Source organism: Pipra filicauda, unplaced genomic scaffold (assembly GCF_003945595.2).
Source record: "Pipra filicauda isolate LSUMZ 115617 unplaced genomic scaffold, ASM394559v2 scaffold190_size1978887_pilon, whole genome shotgun sequence".
NCBI lineage: Eukaryota > Metazoa > Chordata > Aves > Passeriformes > Pipridae > Pipra > Pipra filicauda.
Window position 1 is genome coordinate 678,771 of NW_024104299.1, and position 24,640 is coordinate 703,410.

Sequence of the window (24,640 nt, forward strand, 5' to 3'; positions counted from 1 at the left end):
AGTTGTACTGAGCAGAGCTGAGACCTGGATGATGGCCAGCCAGGAGCCCCTCACACATGCTTCCACAGGGAGCCAGTGTTAGTCCAGTTTTTGGGAACCCTCTAAGGTTGGTGTCAAATAGGTGATCAAATAAGACAAGGGAAGTTTATGCTGACATGTTGCCTTCCTGAGTGAGAGGTGTTAGCCTGGGAACGAGGTGAGGAGGTTTGCAGGTTTCACAGGGAAAGTAGGAATCACCAACAAGTCAGAGACACAGTCTACTTGGACCCTTGGCCCTCATCCACTGGAGGAGATAGAGGTGCTGTAGAGGTCTGTGAGATCCCCACAAGTGTATCAGATGCCTTCCTACATCCATTTGCGTTGACTACCTTTGCCACAGAAGCACCAACCTCAGCCCCTTCCTCTGGCACCATCCCCACATCATCCCACACCACAATGTTGTGAGTTTTATTAACACCATATACCTGGATGAGAGCTCACCTCCCAGCCAGTGCCAGGCACAAGGCACAGACTGTGCAAATGCCAGGCCTGGCCCCAGGATAAACCCAGTGTCTCTCCTTCCTGCTGTCAGTGAGAGTGTCCCTAGGAGAGGCTGTGAGCACAAAGGCTCTTCATCAGCCCCTCCAGCTCACCCTCTCTGCTGGTTTAGCCTCCAGCACTGGAGCTGTGCACCAAAACCCTCTGGGGCTGGCTAGTCTGATGTGGGACAATTGGGGCAGTGTACAGCTGAGCCTTAGCATCCCTGGTAGGGTGGGAAATTCCAGAGGAACAGATACATGTTCGGTAGCATGTTGATTCCTTTCATCTCAGAGCACAAAGCGAAAGAGGTCGGTTATTGATTTGTGTTTGCTGCAGCTCTGGACTCTCCCCACCCCCTTCAGATCCATGTGGTGTCTATCGTGCTTTTCTTGTTCAAGCAGTAAAACTTAACGGTGCTCTTTCATCCCCACCTTGCAGAGGGCTGGCTACAGCCTGCCTTTTGCAGGGAGCAGCCGGACTCTCTGTGTAGTGATGGGGCCCTGCTGTCCCCTGCTGGGCATCCCCAGCACGGCTTGTAGTGCTGCCCCAGGTTTGGGAACTCCTGGGGCATGATTTTGTGGTTATAACATAGGAAGAGGGGGCACACTTAAGATTTTCTCTTTAGCTCTTCTGCTTATGTGGCTTCAGGCACCCTGCTGCCATGTTTTTCTCTGCTCCGGGAGAGGAAGGAGGTCTGCCAAGCTTGCCTCAGATGCTCTCAGTTCATTTAGACTGGTTTGGAAAGCTGTGGACCTCTGGGGATACAAGGCAGAGCAAATCTCTGGACTGCAAGGTGTTTGCACCCAGTGAACCCACAGTTGCAGGTCAGTGCTTCCAATCAGCTGGGCCCATCTACCTATAGCTGGCTGCAGTGACAATCCATTTCCTCTCCACGGCAGATGACCTGGTGGAAGGAGGGCACAGGAAGGCAGCACGTGGCACCACTGCAAAGGCTCTGGGCAGCTGCCTGCTGGCTCCCTGTCCTTCAGTGGGCAAGGGAGGGTGTTGGTGTCAGTCTGTTTCAGATGGACACATTGATGGAAGGACCTCTGCTGCCACTGCTCAGAGAGGGGACCAAAGCTGCCAAGCAAGGCTGCCAGACATGGTGGTTATAGCTGAGGGTGTGGAGAGAGGAGGTAGCGAAAGAGCAAAACCAGATTTCCAAAACATTGTACAAGGCAGTTTGGGAACTGTTTTTATACACCGGGCAAGCTAAGTTGAGCGTGTTTCCATAAGTTTCTTCCAGAGTATGGGTTGTGGCACCCTATGCCCCATCATGGGCATCTCCACTCTCTGCAGTGCTCTTGCACCATCACCATTTTTCAGAGACAAACATGAGGTGTCTGTGCTGGTCCCCCACAGCCTTACAAGGGCAGCCACTCAGCACAGGTGCTGCACTGTGGCCTTGGTCACAGAAGAATGGCCACGATGGTTGTGCCACAGCAAAAATGATTCGAGCAAAGTGTGAGGAGGAAGAGATGAAGGCAAAGACTACTACCACCAGCATGAAACCCTAACACTGAAATAAAATTCTCTCAAATCAATCCATAAATCACAGGAAGCAGCCTGTAAATGTGAATCCTGGCTGGCAGCCAAACTGCAAATGGCAAGCCTCTGAGCAAGAGAAGTGGCTTAATGTGCAGTGGAGACCATTGCTATTATGTGTCCTGGAACAGCCTGTGCTGGTGCATAGGTTTTGTAATGTTGGTTACAGTCTATTAAACCCCTCTAAGATCAGAAGTTCTCAGTCCTCTTCTGACTGCATATCTCATTCCTAAAAACCTTACCAAAAGACTCAAATGGCTTATAGCTTCATTGAGGGTATCATCTCCCCACTTGAACAGAGGTGAATGAGAAAGGATTCTTCTACCAAGGAAAATCAAGTTCATGTGAGGTTGCTTTGTAGGAGCACTAGACAAAGAAATCCTACATGGAAGGAAGGAGTGATTAAATGAGTGTTGGTACAAGTCAAGTCTGAAGATACTTGTCCAGCTCACTCCATGCTACCCTCCTGGGCACTGGAGTGAGAGAAAGACCTAGTGCATGGAGAAACAGTGGGTGAAGACCTTATGTTACCCCAGGCTAGGGGTTTCCCCACGTGGGGGACAAGGACCTTCAGGAAGGCTAATATAGGCCCACTCAGAGGATGGAGGTTGGGCAATAGCTAAAGGAACACAGGAAGGAGATGGAAATTTTAAATTGTTAATGTATTAATCTGCGTTTTCCAAACAGATTCTGTCCCTCCATCACCACCACCACAGGCACCCATAAATTTACATTTATTTAAACCCCTGAGGTATGTTGCTTTCCAGAAAGGAAACATTGCTGTCAAGGGCACTTGGACAAAGTCATTTACTTTCTGAGTGAGAGCTCAGTGAAGTTTAATAAGAGCTCCAGAGTAACAGCCCAGCATGCTGCAATGCCCATGTTGGCTAAGGGGACCCCCATCACCAGAAGAGGCAGCAGCTTGAGCAGCACTGCCTTGAGCAGTGCTGGGTGCTGCTGAAGGGTGGGTGCTGACAGCTCAGGGTTGCACTGTGGTGTTTTCTGCTTTTCATGAGGCCTAAGCTCATGGCTCTAAGTGATTCTGAAACACTCTTATGTCTTCCTTTCATCTATTTGCTCTTCAAGTAGTTTTCTAGTTTTCATGTTTGCAAAGAGACACCTTAAATTCAATGCATCAATGTTAAAAAAAAAGAACATGGAAGCAAGGAAAAAAAGCATCCAGACTGTTTGCACAACCTCAGGGCTCTTAAACTGGTTTGGTGATTTCTGGAGGCAGAGGGTGTCCTTGGAACCTGCGGCAATGTGCTGTGAGAGGGCATGACCCAGGCAGTGCCCAGTCGCAGCAGGCAGGGCAGCAGGGTGCCCTGGCTGGGCTTTTCCTCACTCTTCATGTGATCTTCCCGGCTGACTGCCTCTGTTTTCCACTTTGTGTTGCTCTTAAAAAGGAAGTTTTGACACACCAGTGAGTCACCAGTTGTGGAAAATGGGTAGTTCCTTCAAACACCGGAGATGGTGCAGAAGGACAAGAGGAAATGTAAACACCCAAAGGCAGTGCCAGTGCTGCAAAGCAAAGACACGTTTTGGGTTTGCGCCATTCAGCATTGCCCTCGGGATGCTCTGGAAGCCCTTCTCCGGAGGGCTTTTCCATTTTTCACATGAAAAATGCGCACTGCCCCCAAACCTTGTCAGCATTGCCTACTGGAAAATCCCTTCTACCCACCGTCTTCTGAGTGTTCAAAAAAACACTATCAGCAGTTATTTACAGGAACTATAGACTCATTTCAAAAGTTGAAGCATTTGGCTGCCCTGGGAGAATCCCAGTCTGAAATACAGACTCAGATCCTGTGGAAGAGAAGCTGTCACTGTGCCCTTGGACCAAGTCATCTCTACCCCCGGGACAAGTCAGTACAACACATACTGTCCAGGTTCAGCATTATGGTGTCAGGCAGGTGAGAAGGGATCACAGGGGACAGGTTCAGCTGGTAGCTGCCTCCCCACAGGGCTGTTTGTGCATGAGCTGAGTGTGATTCACCCAGCCCCTTGCCTGCACCACTGCCAGCTTCACAGCGAGCACAGTGAGGGGCCGGGGCTTCAGTGACTTGCCAGACAGTGGCTGCAGCACAAGGTGAGCTCACTGACCTGTGAACCTGCAGCCCAGTGGCACCAGACATCCGTGCTGGGACTGTGCTGTGCTCACATACCCCTCCTGCTGGGACTACCATGACCAGATGCTGTTGCCCACACCAGCTCTTCCCTGAGCAGCAGCATGTGGGGATCGATGGTGATCTCCAGCGAGATGCACCCTGTTCAAGCACGTAGGAGTGTGGGGCTGGGGTCCAGAGCAGGCCAGTTCTTTCTTGTCTTGTCCTTCTGACACACCTTGGGCTTCCCCTATCCTGAGGCAATGTGTCCTGCAGAGACAAGCCAAGGACCCCCAAGCTGTCTACCATATCCAAGGCGAAGAGGTCAGAGTACCTGTTCAACCCATTCTGCATGTTAGGACACTTGCGAGACCCTGATGCTGCTCAAATGGCTCTGATAGCTACAACACAAAACCACATTTCACTGGGGTTCCCCAAGCAAAGAAATACGAATCTCCCTTGCTATGGTTGGTCGGAGTCTGTAGGACGTCTGTGAATAAATTTGATCTCCTTGTTCCTGTGGTTGCACATCAGCACAGGCACTTCCCAAGCCATACTAGTCTGGAGCCTGGAAGAACCTGACAGTGAGCAGCAGCCATGGCAGGGGACTGAGCTGCAGGGGGCAGTGGGGCTGGGGTGCCTCTTGTTGCTTGCCAGAAACGTGCTGCTCTCTTGCCAAGAACAAATATTGTCATCCTCACAAATGGTTAACCTGCTGGGAGCTGCACAGCACTAATGACTTCACATTCATTTAATCAGCTTGGGCTTCCAGAGCCTCCTCCTCGGGAGCAGGGAAGGCCATGCACCCATGCACCCGGGGTACAAATGCTCCCAAAGCCGCACCCCTGCCTTACCAATCATTAATCACCCCGGGCCAGCAAGGAGCAAGCGGCAAGCAAGCAGGAAAAGGCCAGGTCTCCACATCCCCCACGGGAGCAGCAGGAAGCAGTGCTGACCGGTTCCCTGTGGTGGCAGCTCACTCTCCGACCACCCTCCCCTGGGAGGCCCCGTGGAGGTGGCCAGTCCTGCACGCACAGTCCTTTCCTTCAGGAAGGTCACTCGGTCCAGGGAGCGGGAGGCTCTGCCTGTTTCTGGGAGCTGCTGAGCTGCACATGAGGTGGGGGCTCTGAAGAGGAGTTTCTGCCTGGCTGTACCGCAGTCTTCATCTCTTCACCATGCAGCACAAGGTGTTTTGGAGTGTCCTGGAGTACACCTGCCGATTGCTGGGCATCTCCACTGCAGCAGGTAAGAGGAAATTCTCTTTTTCTTTGTCACTAAAAGGCACTGAGTGGGTGTTGGGACCCCCAAGCTGCCTTCCTGCCTTTGGCCAGGTGCAGCCACTGCCCCATCATACAAAGGGGACAAGGAAACTTGCTCACTTTTGCTTTGGGACCAAGGGAGGGAGCATGCTGAGTGCCTGGCCAGGCTCTTTCCAAACACTGCGGGAGGCACAGTGAGACATCAGAAAGGAAGAGCCACCACTCAGTATGTCAGAGGGCAAGATAAAGCACACATAGAAGAGAAAACTAAACCATATTCTCCTAAAACAGACATGGGCACAGTCAAGATGTGAATGAGACGGAAAAGCAAAATACTCATGGCTGTGAAAGACTACCAGGCTGCTCTGTGACATGTGAAGATGAAAGAGGAGCTCCTTGTGCTTTGCACAGTGAAGTGTCCTGTTCCAGTCAGGATGGAGAGGTTCCATCCTAGCCATCACAGCACAGTTACTGCAAAAGCACTGCTCTGCCTCTTTAGTAACCTGTTGGGGAGCAGGCTCAGAGCAGTTCAGGTTATAGCTGCAGTACAAACATCATAAATTCACCCACCTGGCTAGTTGCATCCTCTCACCCACTGTCAGGGGCTGCTTTGGACCAGGGTGTTCTGCGTTTGGTGACACATCCAAGCACTTGGTTTCAGGTGACATGCAGGTGTTTTGAGCCAGGTGTCAGACACAGCGTCTCACCCAGAAGGACTGAACAACCCTCTAACATGGATGATTCTAGATGGGATTAGGGAAGAAACTAAAGCAGAGGGCTCAAGGGATGACTCTGGCACTGACTCACTGTTGCTGACTCACTGTTATGGGACAGGACAGACAACACTTTCTGCCTCAGTTTCCCCATCAGTAAAGCAGAGATCAAGGTGCCTGATTTGTCTAAAGACTGGAGGTGTGACGCAGAGGTTCCTGGTGAGAAGTGACTTGAGGTGGTGCCTGTGATTCCTGTTTCAGACCCCCAGGGATTTCATAATCAGACACTGTAGAGGAAGGCACAGCAGGCCCTCCTACCTTCGCATTTCCTTTATCAACTGCGGACAGCCATAAAAGACACACTTTGCTCTTGTCATGGGCAAAGTAAAAAGCACACAGGTCAGCTGAAGAGTGCACAGGTCCCCAAGGACACGCGAAGCCCAGGTGGGACGATGAAGGCCCTGGAATGTGCTTCAGATTACTAATACCGATAACAAGCAGTGATTTGAGTCTCTGAGTTTACACAAACTCACAGTAGATAAGTGCACATCATGATGAGACAGCAACAGTGGGAGTTGGGACACAGCTTTAATCAGCAAATGCAAATCTCTTCATTTCTCCATCCCCATCCCCCTTGGGCTCCTATGAGCCCCATGCTGGTCATATTCTCCCTTAAAGCTCCCAGGAAACTCATAGAGACCTTCCTGGGATAAAATGTGAGTTTGTTGCCATGAGAAAACTAAAGCTAGAACAACAAAATTGAAAGTAATTTACAATGTGGAAGTGTGTTAGTGGAATATAATCTCTCTCTCCTTATTTTCTTTTCATCATTTTGCATCATCTGCATCTCTTTCTTTAGTTTTTCTTTAAATGAACAGTGCAGTTGTCTCTCTGCTGAGCATCACAGAGCATAAGACAGCTGTATGACCAATCTCTGTGCTTTTCCATACCTTTGGTACATTCCCAGTATCACCTGACTTTCCAAAAATGCCATTGAAGGATGTGCCTGTGTTTTATTCCTCTGTGTCTCAATGGAGTAAGAAATCAGCTTGATGCAGTATTCAGTGCCTGATGAAGCGTGTGAGGGTTTTGCATGAAATGGAAACCACACTGAAGAGACTCCCATGGGTTTTGTTTGAAAAAAACTATGAAAGAGAGAGTGCATCAGCCTCACTAATTGATTCTGAGAAGGCCTGGCCAGCTCGATATGCTGCTAGTAAATACAGGTTATGCACATAATATAAACCTCCCTTTCCCCCAGGATCTTGGAGTGTAACAGCAATCTGCAATGGTGTAGCTACAGAGTTTCTTCTGCATGAGAAAATGGCTAACTTGTCTTATGGCAAGTTAGCAAAATGAAATAGCCCTGCAATTTGCTACAATATTGAGGCATCTCTCTAGTTCAGCGATTTTAGGCCTTGTGATATTTACATCTAGGAAAGAGTTCCTACTTACTTCTTAATTCTCATGCTTTCAACCATTTAATTCCTAATCATGTGCCTTTAGCCACATGGTTTGGACAAAATCCAAATCAAGGCAGCAACTAGTCCAAATAAACACCTCGGAAACAGCCCTTTTCTTCCTGCAGATTCTTCATCCAAACAGCTTTGTGGATAAAGCAGAAGCCGTGCAAAATGAGGAAACCTCCCCATCCAGAGCAGAGGCTCGAGCGTAACAGCCAAGCTGTTGAATTCTGCATTCATCCACAGGGAATAAATGAATAAATGAATGAACTCCACATTTGTAGGGAAGATTATAAAGAACAGTTCTCAGTCACAAGATAGTAGCGGACAATACTTTGCGTGTAGGATTACACAGCTCATGCAGCTTCACAGCCCTCTGATGAGACTAATTTCTCTGTGCTCTGCTCAGGGCTGGAAAGGCAGTGAAGGAGGGTGGCACATGGGCCCCATGTGTTCCCTTGGCTGACAGGGGCTGGCAGCTGCAGGTGACACAAGGAAAATACAGAGGCTCTTTGTTCAGCCCCTGTGGGAGAACTGACCCTTGGTGTTGACCCACCCTGCAGTCTTGATGGACAGTGATGCGCATCCTTGTTAGGGAGCCTGGTATCCTTCTCCAGATGGGACAAACCACAACTCAGAGAAATGGATCCAACCTGCATCTCAAAACTTGGGCAGTGGGCATTGAGCAGGATCAGTGGCGAACTTCCTGAGCACCGGTGAATGGGTGAGAACTGCTCAGTGAGGTGTGGAGACATCAAGTGCAGACACAAGTGTAGTGGTTGTCCAGAGTGATGCTCTGGCCGTAAAATCTGGGCTCCATTCATCTCTGTGCTGCTGGCACTGGTGCACTGTGACTGCAGCTGGTGTAAGTCACTATGTTTCTGCTCCGTTTTAGAAATAGTCTTGAAGGAAACTGAAGGATGTTGAAGGAAATGTTCCATCCCCTGAAGCTATTGGCCAATCCATCGAAGACTTTAGCCTTATTAATACTCTTAATCCCCCTTAAACTGACTCCCTGGTGTTCTGTACTGGATGGGGCACTGAGAGAATGTTCATTCCCTGTTTTTAATCTGCCTGCTTCCATTATATATTTTTCTGTTTGGCTAGCAAAGGATCTTGATGCTATGGCTACAGCCCTTTGTGAAGGCAGCTGGCACAGTTCCTGTGTCCTGCTGCTGCCCTACAGCCCTGTGTTGGGTGAAGCAGGCCTGGGCAAGCAGAAAGGGCAGGGAAGTGAGGCTGGTAGGCACTGGGGGGACCTGGGCAGAGATGGATGGGGCAGTGGGCAGTGGGCCTGTGGCAACAGTGTGGTGGTGTGGTAGAGGGTGAAAGGGTCACAGGTCACTGCTCACTTGCCCCATCAGTCCAAGGCCAGCTGGTATCCCCAGAGCACCTTTCCCCAGCCCACGCAGTGGCAAGGCTGCCGTAATAGTGGTGCTGCTGGGATGGGTTTCAGGGCTGTGTGTCAAGGCCAGCATTGAGCTCTGACTCCCATGGGCTGGTGTGTCAGCATGAATCACTGATGCTGCCAGTCCTAATGTGCTGCACTGCATGGGAGAAGCAGCCTTGCTTAGCCTCTGGGGAATGAGGGCATTGATCCTGGGAGCTGGTAGGGCACCAGGGAATCGGGAACTAACCCTGCAGTCAACATCTTTCCTATCTTCTCTTTCTAGTGCTGATCGGTGTGGGCATAGAAACTCTGCAGCGAGGACAGTTCAAAAGCCTGGCTTTCTATCTGCTGTGAGTATTTTTGCCCTTGAATTCAGAGCTGGCAGAGAGTGACACGGTCAACCCCTCCACCATATATGGCACCAGACCAGACTGCAACAACAGCAGGGAACAGTGTCCAAGGCTTTGGGGATTTCAGGTCTCCATATTGAGGTTTCAGAAAAATAAGCTATTTCTGGTAGAGAAAGACATGCTACTGCAGATTCAGGCAGGCCAGAGGTGACACTGGCTGCAAGTTGACTCCCTGGGGACAGGAGGGCTGTGAGTTCTCCTCCACAAACTAGCTGAGCAGAGGGTGTTTGGACCTCAGCACACAGACTGTTGTGAACTGGATAGTAAATTCTGACTCTCTGTGCCCCTTCTGCCACCTAGACAGCACACTTAAGCCCAGCCCTGTCCCCCTGACAGCTCCACCTTTCAGTTTTTCAGGGGTTGCAGTTACTGTCTGTGAAGGCTTCTTCTTTATCAGTTTGTTCCTGGAGATGTGTTTCACGTGAGTAGACCCTGTCCACTCCTCTCCAGCCTTGGTGGGACCTCCTAAGGCAACTTGCCTCTTACAGGCAACACCAGACCTGAGGGAGCTGCAAGTGCCAGACCAAAGGTCCTTTCCCTAATGCCATGGCAAGTGTACTCAGGTAGGGGTGAGGTAAGTGGGGCCGTGTCCACCACCATTTACACCTGTGTTTTAAACCAGGCTTGTGCCTTAATTTGCTGAGCATCAGCACAACAAACTCTGCTCTCCAGCATCCACTTAACACAGTACGTAGGGAAAAGTACAGGGGTTGAGGAAAGAGCCAGATCCCCAGGATGAGCTTCAGCTTCCTTCCAGAGACAGTGCAGAAGTTAAAATTAAAATGTACAAAATCCTTATGTACTTTTCAGAGGCTGAGCACTGCCACTGTCTTCTAGCATAAACTCAAAAGCCCTTATATCTTAGAGGCAACACCTTACTCCAGCTACACAGAGGCAACAACTTACTCCAGATAATACACACTTGATTAGTGACCGAGTGGGCAAACACATTGAGAGATTGTCTGAGATGCTGGCCTCTGGCAGATGCAGCCCCAGACTCCTGGCTTGGCTTACCTTCCCTGACCAATACACCAGTCTCCTGGAAAACCAGTGTGAGGATCTGCACATCTGAGTGGGTGACAGTTAGGTCCAAATTCTTGCTATGTGCTTGGTGCCTCATCCCACAAGAACCTCTCTTTCTCTCCCCAGTCACAAGACTGAATCCCTGGCACAGGCCTGCTGGAAGCGAGCTAGACGCCCAGGGAGCTTCCAGAAATTCCTGGGGTACACGCTGCTCTCAGTGGCTTGCTTCCTGCATCCCATCCTCGTCTGGCATGTCACCATTCCTGGTGAGAAGCTTGGGTGGGGAGCAGTGCAGACAGAAGAGGAGCATGGTCTGTCAAGAGCCAGTGAGGGTGGGGATGTGTGGGGTGCTGGACCAGTGGCAGATGGTAGTGAGCTAGCCAGACCAAGCACTGCTTGGTGAGCTCTTCCCACCTGCCACAGCCCTCAGCCAACATAGCCTTCTCCCCAGGGTCCATGCTGGTGCTCACTGCCCTGGCCTACTTCCTGCTGAGCAAGAGGAGAAAGAGCCCAGGACACAAAGAGATGCATCCCCAGACGGGCCAGTACGTGGACCCTTCAGCCACCATGGCAGCCCCAACCATCGTTGGTGACACTGAGCAGATCTACACCTTCCACGGGGCCCAGAGGGAGCAGCACCACTCACTTCTGGGCCACATGAAGAGCATCCTGAAGGGCAGCAAGGACAGGAGCTCAGCCCCAGTAACTCCTGCCCAACCAGCAGCCATGTCAGTCCCTCGCAAGCAAGTGCACTTCCAGGAGAAGGTGGTGCAGATCATCCCCTCTGTCAGCGAGAGCTTGGAGGATGTGGAGAGTGAGGCTGAAGAGACCACATCAGACACAACACCCATCCTCACGCCACCAGATGCTCCCATCATCGTTGCTCCACTCAGCTCCACAGGGCTCTTTTGAGCCCTCAGCAGGAATGAGGACGACAGACCTGCTACCCCTGGCACTGGCATTGCTCCCTGATGCTCCAGTAGCCAAAGGGCCCCAAGAAGTGGCTCTTCTTGCCCTCCCTGCGTCCAGGGTGGCAGCTGTGCCATCCCCCTTTTCAAGGGGCTGCCCACCCTACATGGTCCCACATGTTGTGGCAGGGTCAGGGGACAGGCGGTGGTTCAGCCAGCGTAGTTCCAGGACAGAGAGGTTTCTGCTCCCATAGCCTCTCACATGGGTCACCCCTCTGTTACAGCACTACACATCACTGCAGCTGCTCCTGCCTAACATCACAGCCATGGCATGTGCCTCCCCTCCGGCAGCAGCAGGCAGGAAAAGCGGAGACTGACATGCCCCAGAGCAGCCTCTGCTGGGGCAGTTGTCTCCCTTTGGTCCTTTGTGCACATTGGAGAGCTCAGAGCTGGGACACGTTTGGCACAGGGCACTGCAGCCTGCAGGTTCCCTCACAGCACCTGCACCAGCTGCAGCGGCCTGGGATATCCAAAATGTCACTTTGGAGGTGGGCTGAGACCAAGCACACCCCTGGGGCTAGCACCTGCTCAGTACCTCCCCTGAGACACACCCTGAGCCCAGCAGGGAAATTACCTCTGGCCTTGGGAGCACCTATGGGGCAGCAGGGAGCACCCTGGGGCTTCCTTGTGTCCCCTGCTTGGACAGACCTCTTGAATTAGGAGAGCTTTGGGATGATATGGTAGCTCAGGTCCTGAGATTCAGCTCCACGCTGGCACAGCAGACTGTGTGCCACTCCCAGTGTGTAATTATGGCCCCTAGAGGGCAAAGGCAATAATAAAATTACATCACTGTCTCACCAGTTCCCTCCATGCCAGCTCTTCCCTGAACACTTCATCTCTGGCTTAATCCTAGCATAATTTCTGCCTCTTGAAGACCGTTCCCTTATAATCAGGCATTTCCCTCCAGTTCAACTTATGTCTTTCGTTCTATCCCACGTGAGAACACGTGGGAAAGAACTCAGGTGGCTGGGTTTCCCCTTGAACATGGGACATTAAGCCACACTGTCACCCCTGTTGGGATGAAGAGTTGTAACTGTGCAGAGCCCAGACACACAGCACTGGGGTAAGACAATAGTAGAGAGAGAAGTTCCTTGAGACCTGCTAGACTATTTATAAGGTAGAAGCCAGTAAAGCTGGCTGTTCTTCTTGAAAATAGGTTATTTATTCTCTTTAAAATCTCACCTCTCCAAGTGACAATCATCATGCTCATTCAGGAAAGCGGTGTAGGTCAAAGTGTAATCAGAAAACACTTGAGATAAGAAACCGGTGGTACTTTTTAATAAACCCTTTTAAACTGACTTCTAATTTAGGAGATGGATGAGGAAGAAGGTGAAAGATGTTGACTCACAATATTTGACTACTTGATAATGAAATACTGTCAATAAGAGAAGCTTATGAAGGGTTGCACACGCTTGTCATTCCTACAATCAAACATAGACAAAACCTTTTAGTTGCATCATCAACATTTAAAACGATAGCTGGTATCAATCTCCTCTAAACATGATGCATGGATTAGAGACCTCTTGTTTCTGACTGCAGAATTTAACCTTCCCCCCATAATTGTGTGTTGGAGAAGAATCACGTACACATCTGCCTTTAGGGTAGATTTGCACCTGGAAAAATGTCTTCAGAAAATTGCACCCGGTTCTAGCCTAATGCTGCACAGCTGATAGCAGCAAGCCCAGGATCCAATCACAGCTCCACCCCGACCTAATGTGTTCTTCACATTAGGAAATTAAAAATAAAATTATTTTCCTCTGAAGTTGGTGACAAACAAGCATACCTGCACCCATGAAGGTCCTGACCCAGCCATGCTAACAGTCACCCACCCTTGCCAACTGCCCAAAAAGTCTGTGCCTGGAGCTGGCTCCCCAGCTCAACTACACATCTGTTCTGCAATTAGAACCACTCTCATACACAGAGTCAGCTTTCTGCATCATTCAAGGTTCTTCTTTGAACATTGCATAATTAATTACACACAGAGAGATAAACTTTGTTGAAAAGGCACCGCTCCCAGTGTATCATGCAATCTGCTGACTCCTCTCTAGCCCTCAGCAAAGGGCAGCCTGGGTGGGAACTGCTGCTCTGAAGCAAATTTCATCCTTCAGCCCTTACTTGATCAAGCCCTTACTTGATCCACATGGGGCAGCAGGGCCAGCTGGCAAGGGGAGAAGCAATGTGGTGAGAGCACCTGTGGCACCCTGAAGCGTGAGGGGCGCAAATTTCCTTGCTCTGTGAAATGCTTAAAATGAGTTTGTAGTTTTTTGAGTCTGAAGAATTAGGTTTCAGTTTTTAGGCTCACCTTTTAAAAGTCTGTTCTAGGTTTCCCTTCAGAAGCAAGACTGGGGGAAGCTACAAGGTGAGGTGTTTTTTCACCCTTCATGGAGACAGCATTCAACCTAGTCGCTTTTCTTGCCTGCTCCCTTGTGTTGGCCTGGCTCCTCTCCAGCCTCACAGCTAGTTGGCTCAGGAGATAAAGGCTAGGAAAAAAAGCTGCTCATCTTTGCTGTGGTATTAAATTGACTGTTCAGTTAAGGTCCATGGCTGACTCACCCTGGAGTCAGCCAAGAGCCTGCATCAGTGCTAGGGAAGTGGAGATTCCTTCAGAGGCAGACAATTCGTGCCCCCAAAAGCACCAGAGGAGTGTGATCCCACCACAGGAGCTGATCTGCTTCCTGGGTTGCCCCTGCCAAGAAGTCCAATTGTACCTCCTCTGCTCTGCTCCTCAACACCCATCCCACCCCTGGTGCCATATTCCAGCTCCATCAGCATACAGACCTTGTTAGCCCAGAAGAAAAATAATTAGGAAAAAGAAAGCAGGTGGCTATCTTCTTGGGTAATGACCCAAGTAAATTCAGGGAGGGCCAGCCACAAATGAAGGGGGTGGGGAATAAAAGCACCTCTTTCAGAGGCAGAAGGCTGTTAGAGCAGCTCAACTGCTTAAAGAAACACAGCCTCAGGCTTTCTTTAAAATCGCAGTGCAGGGAAATGTTCAGCCTCAGGGGTGTCAGATGACTTTGCAGAGGCCTCAGAGATTATTCACTCAAGTGTACACTTCTCTGTTGGTCCCTCTCCCTAAATCTAGCTGAGAGGGTTATCTCAGAGGGTATTGAAAGCACCAGAGATGCTGTGGAGGGTTCTGGGGGGTCTGTATGAGAAAAACTCTCATATATGCAGGGTAATTGCAGGAAAAGAAAAAGAGGAAGCACTTGATGCCGTTAACTGTGCAGTGCAGTAGTATTTGAATTTGAGCTGCTTGAACTGTAAGTCCACACAGCACTACATGAACTCTGCTATATAATTTTTGCCTGCATTGCAAAAAGTCATTACTCAGCTGGTCCACTGAGATTAATTTACCGAGTTAGAGTGCATAAAGCTATAAACTCCTGTGGATTCACATACTGAAAGGAAACAAGATGAATCATCCAAACGAAATACATGTGTAAGGTAAAACTCTGTGAGGTAATCCTGGCAGAAATTGTTTCCTTCGAAGTTTCCATGAAAGATATCCCTGCATGAGGAAAAATTTTCCTGCTTTGCATGTACATGTGTAGTGGAAACACTCTTCGATGCTACGTGACTGCTCCCATCACAACTTTGTGAACTGCTGTGTTGCAAACAATTACTCCATTTTAAGTTTTATATGAAGGCAAAACCAGATTTCAGTGCAAGCTTTAGTTACAATTCTTCTCTGCCTCCTCTGCACACTAGTATGAGTAGCTGTTGCAGAGCCCCAGAGACAGCCCCACACGACTTGCCCTGCCACAGTGCTCCCACCTCACACCAGATACTTAGACGGTCACCCTCCAAACTCCCTAGCTCCCCACTGGGACTCTGGTCCCCAGGTTCTCTGAGCACTGCTCCACGTTTGAAACATGGAAATGAATGTTTTACCCAAACAACAGCAGTGTAGGAAAATAAGGTACATTTGGAGAGGAAAAGTGTTCAGTTTCTGCAGTGTCAGTACTCAAAGTCAGCAGTGCCCTGCTTGTATCTGTGACTGCAACACCCATGGCAGCAAACACCAGTGTCAGCATTGGTGGTGTGGGTGGCTCCTGGTTCAGTATTGAGTCATATCCACATGCAGGAGAGGACCTGTCTCCATTTGATTCCAAATGCTTCATGTTCACATACCTGCGACCCCACCACTCATCATCACTGCACCTTCTATCCCATTCAGGAGATTCTACCAAGTGCTGGGCCAGAAATGCAGGTTCTGTTTTGTCTGACCTCCTGCATTTTGTGCTGTGCAGGAAGTTACAGGAAGCAGAAACCAGATCCCAAACCTGCCTGGGATTGCTTGGAGGTGTCAGCTCCCTTATCTTCTTGACATAATGCAAAATCAGGAATGTGACTTCCAGCCACCATATCTCATCTGACATACCACTAGTGAAATGACTGCATAGGTTATATCTGAATGAATGATTAAGGCACCTTTTGGATTCTAATTCTAGGCAATTATTCACTCAGCATGTGACTAAATTGAATCTTGTTTTGAGGCTCTTGGCAAAATACCAGGAACCAACCCAGGTCTTTGGATCACAGACTAAAGAGGGAATCCATATTTCAGAGAGAAACTTATTTTTTCAGCATTGATTTTGCTAGACTGCATTACTTCCTTCAATAGCATGAGAAAGCAGAAGAACACAAGAGTTTTATTGTGCACAAAATTGAGCTGAAGAAGCTCTTCTATATTGGCTACTCTCTCACACACTCGAGTAGAATCCTCTGGGGGAATTTGGTATAGTGACAAGACTTTTGAATTTGATGTAGTAGCACTGCATTTCTCCCTTTCAAGGTGGGGAGGCTTACTCTGCTTTCTTTATTACTTCTTTCCCTGTTGTGCCTATTGAGGAGACAGTCTCCAGGATGGGAACAAGCCTGCTTCCCTGCCCAATCAAATGAAGCGACCACATCCCATTTTATGTCACACGCTGCCAACTTATGTCCCCATACCATGTGCTCAGAAAGACTGAGGCTGCCAATGAATGTGCAGGTGTGTTCTCTCCATTGGATTCTCTCCATGCTCCCAGATTTAGCGGGTGAAGTCAGATGGGCCATTTAACCTGAAGCTCTTTTCTGGGATACATTTGCAGCCGCATGGCAAGGAAGCTTGATCTGGGAGGTTCTTGGGGGATTGGACTTGAGAATGGAATTACACCTTTTAGCCACACATTCCCCTCAAAAACCCAGGCCCAGACAATTAAGTGAACCTCATCTTATTCCTCTCAAATTAATTATTATTCCATCTCAGCATCTGTTTCTCATGTAAGCACATGCAAGCACAGAAGAAATCATCAGCTGCATAAATGAAAATCCAAGTGTCTTCCCCAGCGTAGACATATTATATGTTCCACACTGAGAGTGCATGTTGTGACAGTGTAAAAAATATAACAATCTTACTGTCAACATCTCTCGTGGAAGTGCCCTAAGAAGGAAATTGCAAACCAGTTCCTGCTGACTGCTTTGGAAATGGAGAAGGCTGTGCTTTTGTCATTACTTTTCCTGGCTCTTATCCAGTACTAAAATATTGCATTTATGCTATAATTATTTTATCATTGTTACTCATTGTTTCAAGTTTTCTTCCCTTCCAACTAGTAGTCACAGGCACAAACATTTCCTTATTTAAGCTGATTCCTTCTAAGTCAAAATTACATGCCTTTATTTTCCACTTACATAGCACTTTCAACCATGGAAAAGCTGGTACAAAATGGCAAAATATTTTTTGCTTTGTGTCCTGAAGCTACAACTAAGAATGCCCCAAACCCATTAATTGTAGCATTGCTCTTTCCTGAAAGAGTGCCATATGTATGAATTACTCCATTAATACTGTGTATCTAGACAGGGCACTATGACAGATCATGCAATACAAGGCAAAAATACCATATGGAACTTATACTGCCATGAAATTCTGTTGCAGCCACTGTGCTGGTTCTGCCCTGAAACAGTGTCCTGTGTGCCATTCTGGACAGACTCTCTCCTTTCTTGTTACCTGCTTATAGCTGTAAATGACAGCAGAGAGATACCCAGAGCTCAGCTCCAGTTGCCTGCCCACCTGAGCATCTTCTGTGGCTCCCACTCTTGTGTGGCTCACACCTGTGAGATGCTCATACAGCCACTCAGGACTGCATGAAACTGCCGTGCAAAAGCTAACCTTTGTTACTCAATACTTTTATTGAAAAAGTAATTATTTGAGTTATTGCCCCACAAACAGCTAAATCAGTAAAACAATTTAAAAAAAAAGTGTAAGAAAAATCAAGTTGAGCAATGTGTTAAATCTTTTTTATAGGACTGTAACTCTCATGTTGCTGGCATTCAGATCAGCCATTCAAATGGGAGTGTTTTCTTGCTAAAAAAGATTGTACATCTCAGGCAAGCACCGTGAAAATTACAAGTTGAATGGCATGCAATCAAATCTAGGCTCAAGTACAAAATCATTAATGATTATTTTTAATCAAGTAGAGTTTTCACTTAACAGTAACTAGAAATTACAAGTTGAATCATATTTCTGAACACATTCCATGGATTTTTAATGCTTTAGTTACTAAGATGAAAGATAATTTTTATAGCATTTTGCTTTTGCTGTATTCTTTTAAGAAAGAGTCTGACATCTTTGGAAACTTTTTTGTGAAGCTGAGTAGGTGTGTATATGGCTCAGTACCTGTGTAGGGTAGCTGCTAAGAAGAACTGAAGCCAAGTAGAATTTCTGTTTTACTATATTGTAGTTTATATTTCATTTGATCTATTTAATCACATTTAAAATCTGATTTATTCAAAATGGTCATGAGAAACTTTAACAGACCGCTGAGTTCACAAGTCTATAAATTTACTCTGCCTTGGGTGAATCATTCACAAATCGATGTGTACAAAAAGCAGGAGAGGTAAATGGAGATTTTTTTTTTTTCCTTCATCCTGAGCAGAAATATGGCAACTTATAGTTGAATTTGGAACTGAAATTGTCACATATGTTAGGAGTGGCTCTTTCCCCTTCAAAGACCAGAAGGCAGACTAAAAAGCAAATATATAGCAAACATAAACAAACGTGGATACATGATGATTAATTGCCCTGTATAACTTTTCCATCAGCTTTTTAATTCTGAGATGGTTTGAACACCTTGTGCAATACTCTGCTGCTTGCAGCATCGCTGTGTGGTTTCGTGGCAAGAGCAGCAGGACAATGTGCATCACTTCTCAGTGCAGATGGAGATGACTGGATGGGACTCTGAGACATGGCACATCAGGCTGTGTATGGGAATGGCCTGTCCTTACAGTGCCATGGCTGCAGCTAACCAGCATTTCCTCAGCTCATACAGGAGGTACCACGCCTCTTCATGCTATGATTGTATTTAACAAACCAGGTTCACCCTGAATGACCACCCCTATCTATTACTAATAAACAAGACAAATGTGCATTGCATAATAAGACCCTGCTATTTCATTCTGTGTCACTGCAGTAAATCCACATTGCCTTGATGGGAAATATCAAGATGATTGTCTCCGATTAGGTACGGTGACAGTATTTCTGACTGTGATTTCCCAGACAGATATGTATGTGTGCATGCTGGGTGCAAACCCTCTGGGATTCACATGCTAACAGAGCTAACATCTGTAGCACAGCTACACACACACTCAATGTGTATCACAGATCTCTTCAAGCCAAATGGTCTGTTGCATGTAAGGAAATATACCATGGCTAGAAAAGTAATAATGTTGTAAAGCAGCCTCACCACCAGAGTTAATACCAAACCAAATATATCAGAAACAAGAAAGAAAAAAGCAACACAACTGAACCAAAACCGTCTAACCTGCATAACATCAAAAACTGGATGATATTACCTACAAAATATTCTGAAGTCCAAGGATAATATCAAACCCTATATGATCATGATAGTAATTTTCAAGCTTGTCATAGCTATGAAGAGCCATAATTTAAATCATAATGGTGTTATAAATTAATGAATTTACTAAGATTTTATTGAAAACTTGGTTGTAATTTCCATTAAAATTACTACTCCTGGAGTCATGTGAGGATATACTGAGTTTCTGTTGAGTCATACCTCAGTCATACAGAAGAAGGTTGAAAACTGGGAACACCTGCTGATCCTGGAGAGTTTGTTTGTGTCTTTAAATGTACAGAACTGCCTAGTCTGCATCACCTGTTAAAGAGAAAATATTTAGAATTCCTCTCATAAACAACCTCCTGCTTTCACCCTTTCTTCCCTATAATGTTCAGCTACAAATAGCATAAATTTTGCAGACAATAGATGTTCATGAGTTTAACCAACTTGTGCCCATCAGTTGTTACAGATGGACAATTTCTTCTACACCTGAAAATCTGGCTGTGCTTTGCATAAACCAAGTGAAGATTACCTGCAAATCCAGTCTTCATTGTTTACTAATAGGTTTGTAAATAAAGCAATCTTTAACAGATAAGGATAAAACATAAGGTAAACACTTCACAGACTCCAGACATGATCCAGCAAGAAACTAGTTCAGCCAAAATTACTACATAGAAAGCCAAAGACAAATCCCAGAGGCAGGCAGGATGCCCAAGTGCATCTGAAACGGCACTAAACCCCATGTTTGGTTACTTCTTATTGTTGGATCCAGGGACTGATTACTGGTGTGTTGAGTAGCCCCTTTTGCTACACTCCTTTCTTTGTCGAGTGTTGGGTAGCAGTGTCTAAAGATTGAAATAAAAAGAAAAAGCAGACAGATTAGTGCCTGAAATTCTGTGATTCTGCAAAAAAAAAATTTCCCCAAAATTCTCTCTGAAATGAATTGCCATCTAAGGGAAAAAATAGCCATTGTGAGTAGTGGATTGTATGTGCACACCCTGTGTGCATATACACCTTGTATTTATGATTTCACCTGCTGGTAGTTGACAGCTGGTGTACCACGCAGAGGAGTCAGTTTGCCGTAAGCAATTACCTAGCTCTGGCTTTGATTTAAATTTCTAGTAAATAAACTCCAAGGCTGTAATTCTCTGCAGTCCCAAGTGAAAATTACAGGCTAATGGTCACAGAAGCCATCTCAGAGCTGACCGGCCCCTGCTGCTCCCCCTCCCTGGCGCCACTGGCAACAAACAGCGCGGAGAAGGCATCAAAGCCATCACGAACAGGGAAGGCATCGTGTGGGAGATCTGCTGAGCCAGACAATCCTGCAGTGGGAAAGGGAAGGCTGTCTCCTTCCACAGATAATCCCAACAGCCCTCCTCAATGTCCCTTGCTAAGACATACAGTGTGAAAAGGACATTGTATGGTGACACGGTTCACTTCTGTGCCATCCGGAACAGCCTCCGGGGTGTTGAACATGCCAGGTGAGAATTCGCGCTACACAAAATGCTAACGTATCTTTCTGTGTACATTCCAAACCCCTCAGAGACTGGGAACTCCCATCCGTTTTTAGGTGGATCCTGTCTTCTCTGAACAGGTCTTATTTCAGTTCCTCCCTTGTTGAAATTGAACCATGCACAGCCATGCAGAAAGCAACGTCAGGGTGCTTCCTAAGCCGGTGCCTTCCATGGAAACAAATGCTTTCTTATGAAATTAAAAAAGCAAGTACCCAGTATACACATCACATACAAGTTTTGCATGGCTCATTGCCCATCAGGCTGTATTAGTAACATCAAAGGGTCCATAATATTGGAATGACTCATTTATTAAAAATACTGGTACATATCTTTATAATTTGAAAATTATACTAGTCTAAAAAAAATAAATTTTTTTTGCAATGACAAAATCCCTTTTCAAAACATGAAGATGAGCAATCCAGCAGCAGTGTAGAAGCATACAGTGATTTTATTCAAAGGCTTAAGGAAGGATGGTTTAGCTGCCTTCCTGAGGGATTATGTGGTCTGTGTGTTCGTCTGCATGTTTCCTGGTTTTCACTCGTAACAGCATAGTCCTCCACAAAATATCTAAAGATTCATGTGTTGCATGACAAAAAGTTGACCAAGAGAAAGATTACAGGTGTCCTGACCAGTGAAGACTGTAGCATGATTAGGAAATTAGAAGAGGAAGAAGAAGAGCAAGAGAGATACCCCAATCATTGGAAATATTTAACTGGAGCTTGCAATCAACTGTAAGGTACAAACAGACAGGAAACCAGTGTTGCTTCACCTAGTGCTCAGGTGAATTTATTAAGCACAGAAGAATTCTGGTAGGATTGAATGAAAATTCTGACAGCATTGCTAACTCCAAGAATCTACCTGCCTGTTAAAATTTCATTTCATTTTTTTTCAGATATTTTCTCTTTTTTTAAGTCAAAAAAATCACTTCTTTATTTTCAGTAGTCTATTCTCACAAGTCTCTGTCAGTGCAATTTAATAAGGACATTTCTGTCTTTATGATTTATATGAATAAAATCTGACATCCCTTAGGGCGCAAAAGGAAGGATTTCAGCCACAATTTTCATTTACTTATTTGAATATTCATTCAGATTAGCAAGACTGCAGCTTGAACTGAAATATCCCTTAGAAGCTGTTCAGACAAGTAGCAGGGACAGTTCATGCACAAAATCCTCCTAATTGAAGGTGCCATCCGGAAAACAGGAAAGAAACAAAAGCCCTGGAGACCAAAATTCCTTGAGAAGATTGAATAACACCGATGAGTGGCCCAATGTCCTAGTCATTAGACCTGGACACCAGTTATTTCAAGATGTCAGGATGACCTGAACGAGATAACAGGAGTATAACAAGTGCAGAGTGATTTGGCTGAGCAGTGGTGTAGGGTGCCAGGGAGTGCAACAGCAGGGAGGTGTCAGCCCAGCTTTGCAGCTGAGGGGCAGGGTGCAGTGCCAGGGGTACAGCTCCTAAAAATGATGCTGCCAGAGCCAGGTCTTAGCTGGTACCCCATATGCTGCTCTGTAGGGATGCTCAGACCAGAATCAGCCTGAGGATCACTGCACCACAACTTGTTGGACAGTGAAGATGTGACCAATTTTCCTGTTGGCTTTCAGAAGGAAAAACAAATTACCAGTTTTTCAGACCTGTTTGTCCTCTAATATTGGAGCCTCTCTGCTGCAGATTGACAGTCCCACTAGCAGAGAGCATGGATCCATGAGGCATCCCTGCTGAGGGACAGTGTCCTCTTACACAGACCTTGGGAACTCACTACTTTTCAGATGGTCACTATTACTTGCTCCACGGGAGCAAAACAGCCATGACACCCCTCTGCAAAGGGATCTTCCTGCTTCAAGACACTTCACAAAATGCTTCTAAAGGTCATCCTGATCATAAAAAAACGCATGGATTTCCGTTGTGATAGTCCGAATTATGCCCTTGCCTGATATTACTTGTCTTAATTAAAGAATATTCTCTTGCTTCATGAAAACTTGGAATGTCTAGTGCAACATCCAGTGGAGCAGAGCTTGAAAGTGGTCCATAAGTTTCATTTGTCCTTTGTGCAATGTTGTGGAACTGTGTGTTGGCACCAACATTTTAGAAGTAAACTTCCTACACGTAGCAAAAGAATGAAATATTTTGTTGACATAAGTAAAATAGAACATGTAGATTCTTCATTTGGTTTTGAAAAGAATCACTTTGGGGTCAGCAGGCAAATTTTGTCTTTATAAGGGAAAGCTTCTATTGAAAACACAGACTATATTAGATAAGCAGCTGTGCTATTTAAAGTGCATTTCTATATCTAAGGTTAAAATATTTTTATCATGTTCCATTTTCCTTACAAAAGGTCAAAACAATATTGTAAGTCTTAAGTGCAAAGTAATCATCTTAATTTTATAATTACTTTATATTTCATTTTTTGTTTTTTTTGTAGTAGACAATGGGGGAAAATTAATGTTGACACCCAGAATAGAACAGCAGTTTGTATTGGTAATTGTATCCTCACTTTTTAAAGAAAAAGTATTGGATCTGTGAGTTAGCAATACCTTTGCTGTTTCAAACAAAATTCCTACTGTGTGTAAAAGTACAAGTGAAAAAATAAGGGCTTTACAATTTCGAAAAAGCACATCTATGATTATCTAACCTGTTGACATAGCAAAAGTTAGTGGGATATTGTTTTTTATGCATGAAAAAATTCAACAAACCATGATGGAGATGATTAGTAGTGGAATTCATATTTGAAGAGAATTTTCCAGCAGAAAGAAGGGAAGAAAAAGATGCTCATGGAAGAGAGCCAGTGGTCCCAGCTTCCAGCCACCTTGATGCTCAGCCCTGACCTAATCTCATTGCCCACTCCAGGCTGCTGCCAGCTTGACCCTCACTTAGCCCAGTTACAGGTATGCAAAGATCCCAGTTTGAGTGGAGAACAGAGGTTTTGTGATCCTGTTCTAACCCCCCCCCCCCCAGCAACCTCCTTCTGTCTCAGAGCAAACCTGTTACTTTAATTCTTAGCTCTAAGAAAAACCCAAGCCACTCTGCCCAGAGTCCCTCTGACCCATCCTTAAAAATAGCTGGGTAGGTCCTGCTGATGCCAACACAAAACTGACCATAGCACATTGCATGACCCAGCCCCACTCTCATTCATTAGTCCAAGCCTGCCAAAGCTTAATGGCTCGTGCTCACCAGGACACTCACTAGCACTGACTGGTGCACACTGAGCGTTAAGTCCTGCATAGTGCTCATACTGATTCCAGTTCTTCTCCCAGAGGATTTGAACTCACCACTCCCCCCGCCAAGACTTTCATTTAGCAACAACTGTAAGAGAAATAAAGCATACTTAATTTTCATCTTTCCACACATGCAGGCAGATTTGTGAGTTCCTTTTTTCTCTAATTACAATAGATACCTATGGGGGTGATGAGGTATTACTCTATACATTACTACATTACTACAAAATCAACAGAGAGATAAAAATTACACCTGCAGATTGTGGGGCAAAACAATTTGAACAGTTATGCAAAGCTTATAAATTGCAACACAGACTTCATCCACCCTCAGAGGTGAAGAAACCCTAGCTTCCATACATTTCACAAACTTCAGCATAAGCCAAAAAGTATTGTAGAAATAATTGCCGTTTTCACAAATTGTATTTTCCTTGTATAAGTTAAAAGAGAGGCTGGTGCTGAGCTTTTCATTTGCAAGTTGCCCCTTCTATGGGTGACTGGTGCTTGGGCAGGAGGCTAACACTACTTGGGACATTCCCAGACAAGGAGCTGGGAGTGTGAGCAGAAGAGGCAGGCATGCAGCCCTCTCTGTCCTTCATGAGCCTTTCCTTTTGACACTTCTTACTATACCTATACACCCAAGATTCATAATTATCTAAGTGCCAGCTCAGAGCTACCTCA

General features: G+C 46.3%; 2 protein-coding genes across 2 annotated transcripts in view; both read left to right on the forward strand.

Annotated features, from left to right (window-relative positions):
• Positions 1–5,142: 5,142 nt before the first annotated feature.
• The window catches only part of LOC113987416 (lipase member M-like), a 32,657-nt gene continuing 13,159 nt past the window's right edge, over positions 5,143–24,640 (forward strand). The window contains exons 1-2 of the mRNA XM_027720090.2: positions 5,143–5,411; positions 9,275–9,341. Coding sequence (XP_027575891.1) covers positions 5,342–5,411; positions 9,275–9,341 — 137 coding nt within the window. The 5' untranslated portion in view covers positions 5,143–5,341. The remainder of the gene's footprint in view (positions 5,412–9,274; positions 9,342–24,640) is intronic.
• On the forward strand, positions 10,529–12,493 carry TMEM72 (transmembrane protein 72). Its single transcript, XM_027720128.2, has 2 exons — positions 10,529–10,690; positions 10,876–12,493. The coding sequence occupies exon 2, from the start codon at positions 10,881–10,883 to the stop codon at positions 11,334–11,336; it is 456 nt and encodes a 151-aa protein (XP_027575929.1). The 5' UTR covers positions 10,529–10,690; positions 10,876–10,880; the 3' UTR covers positions 11,337–12,493.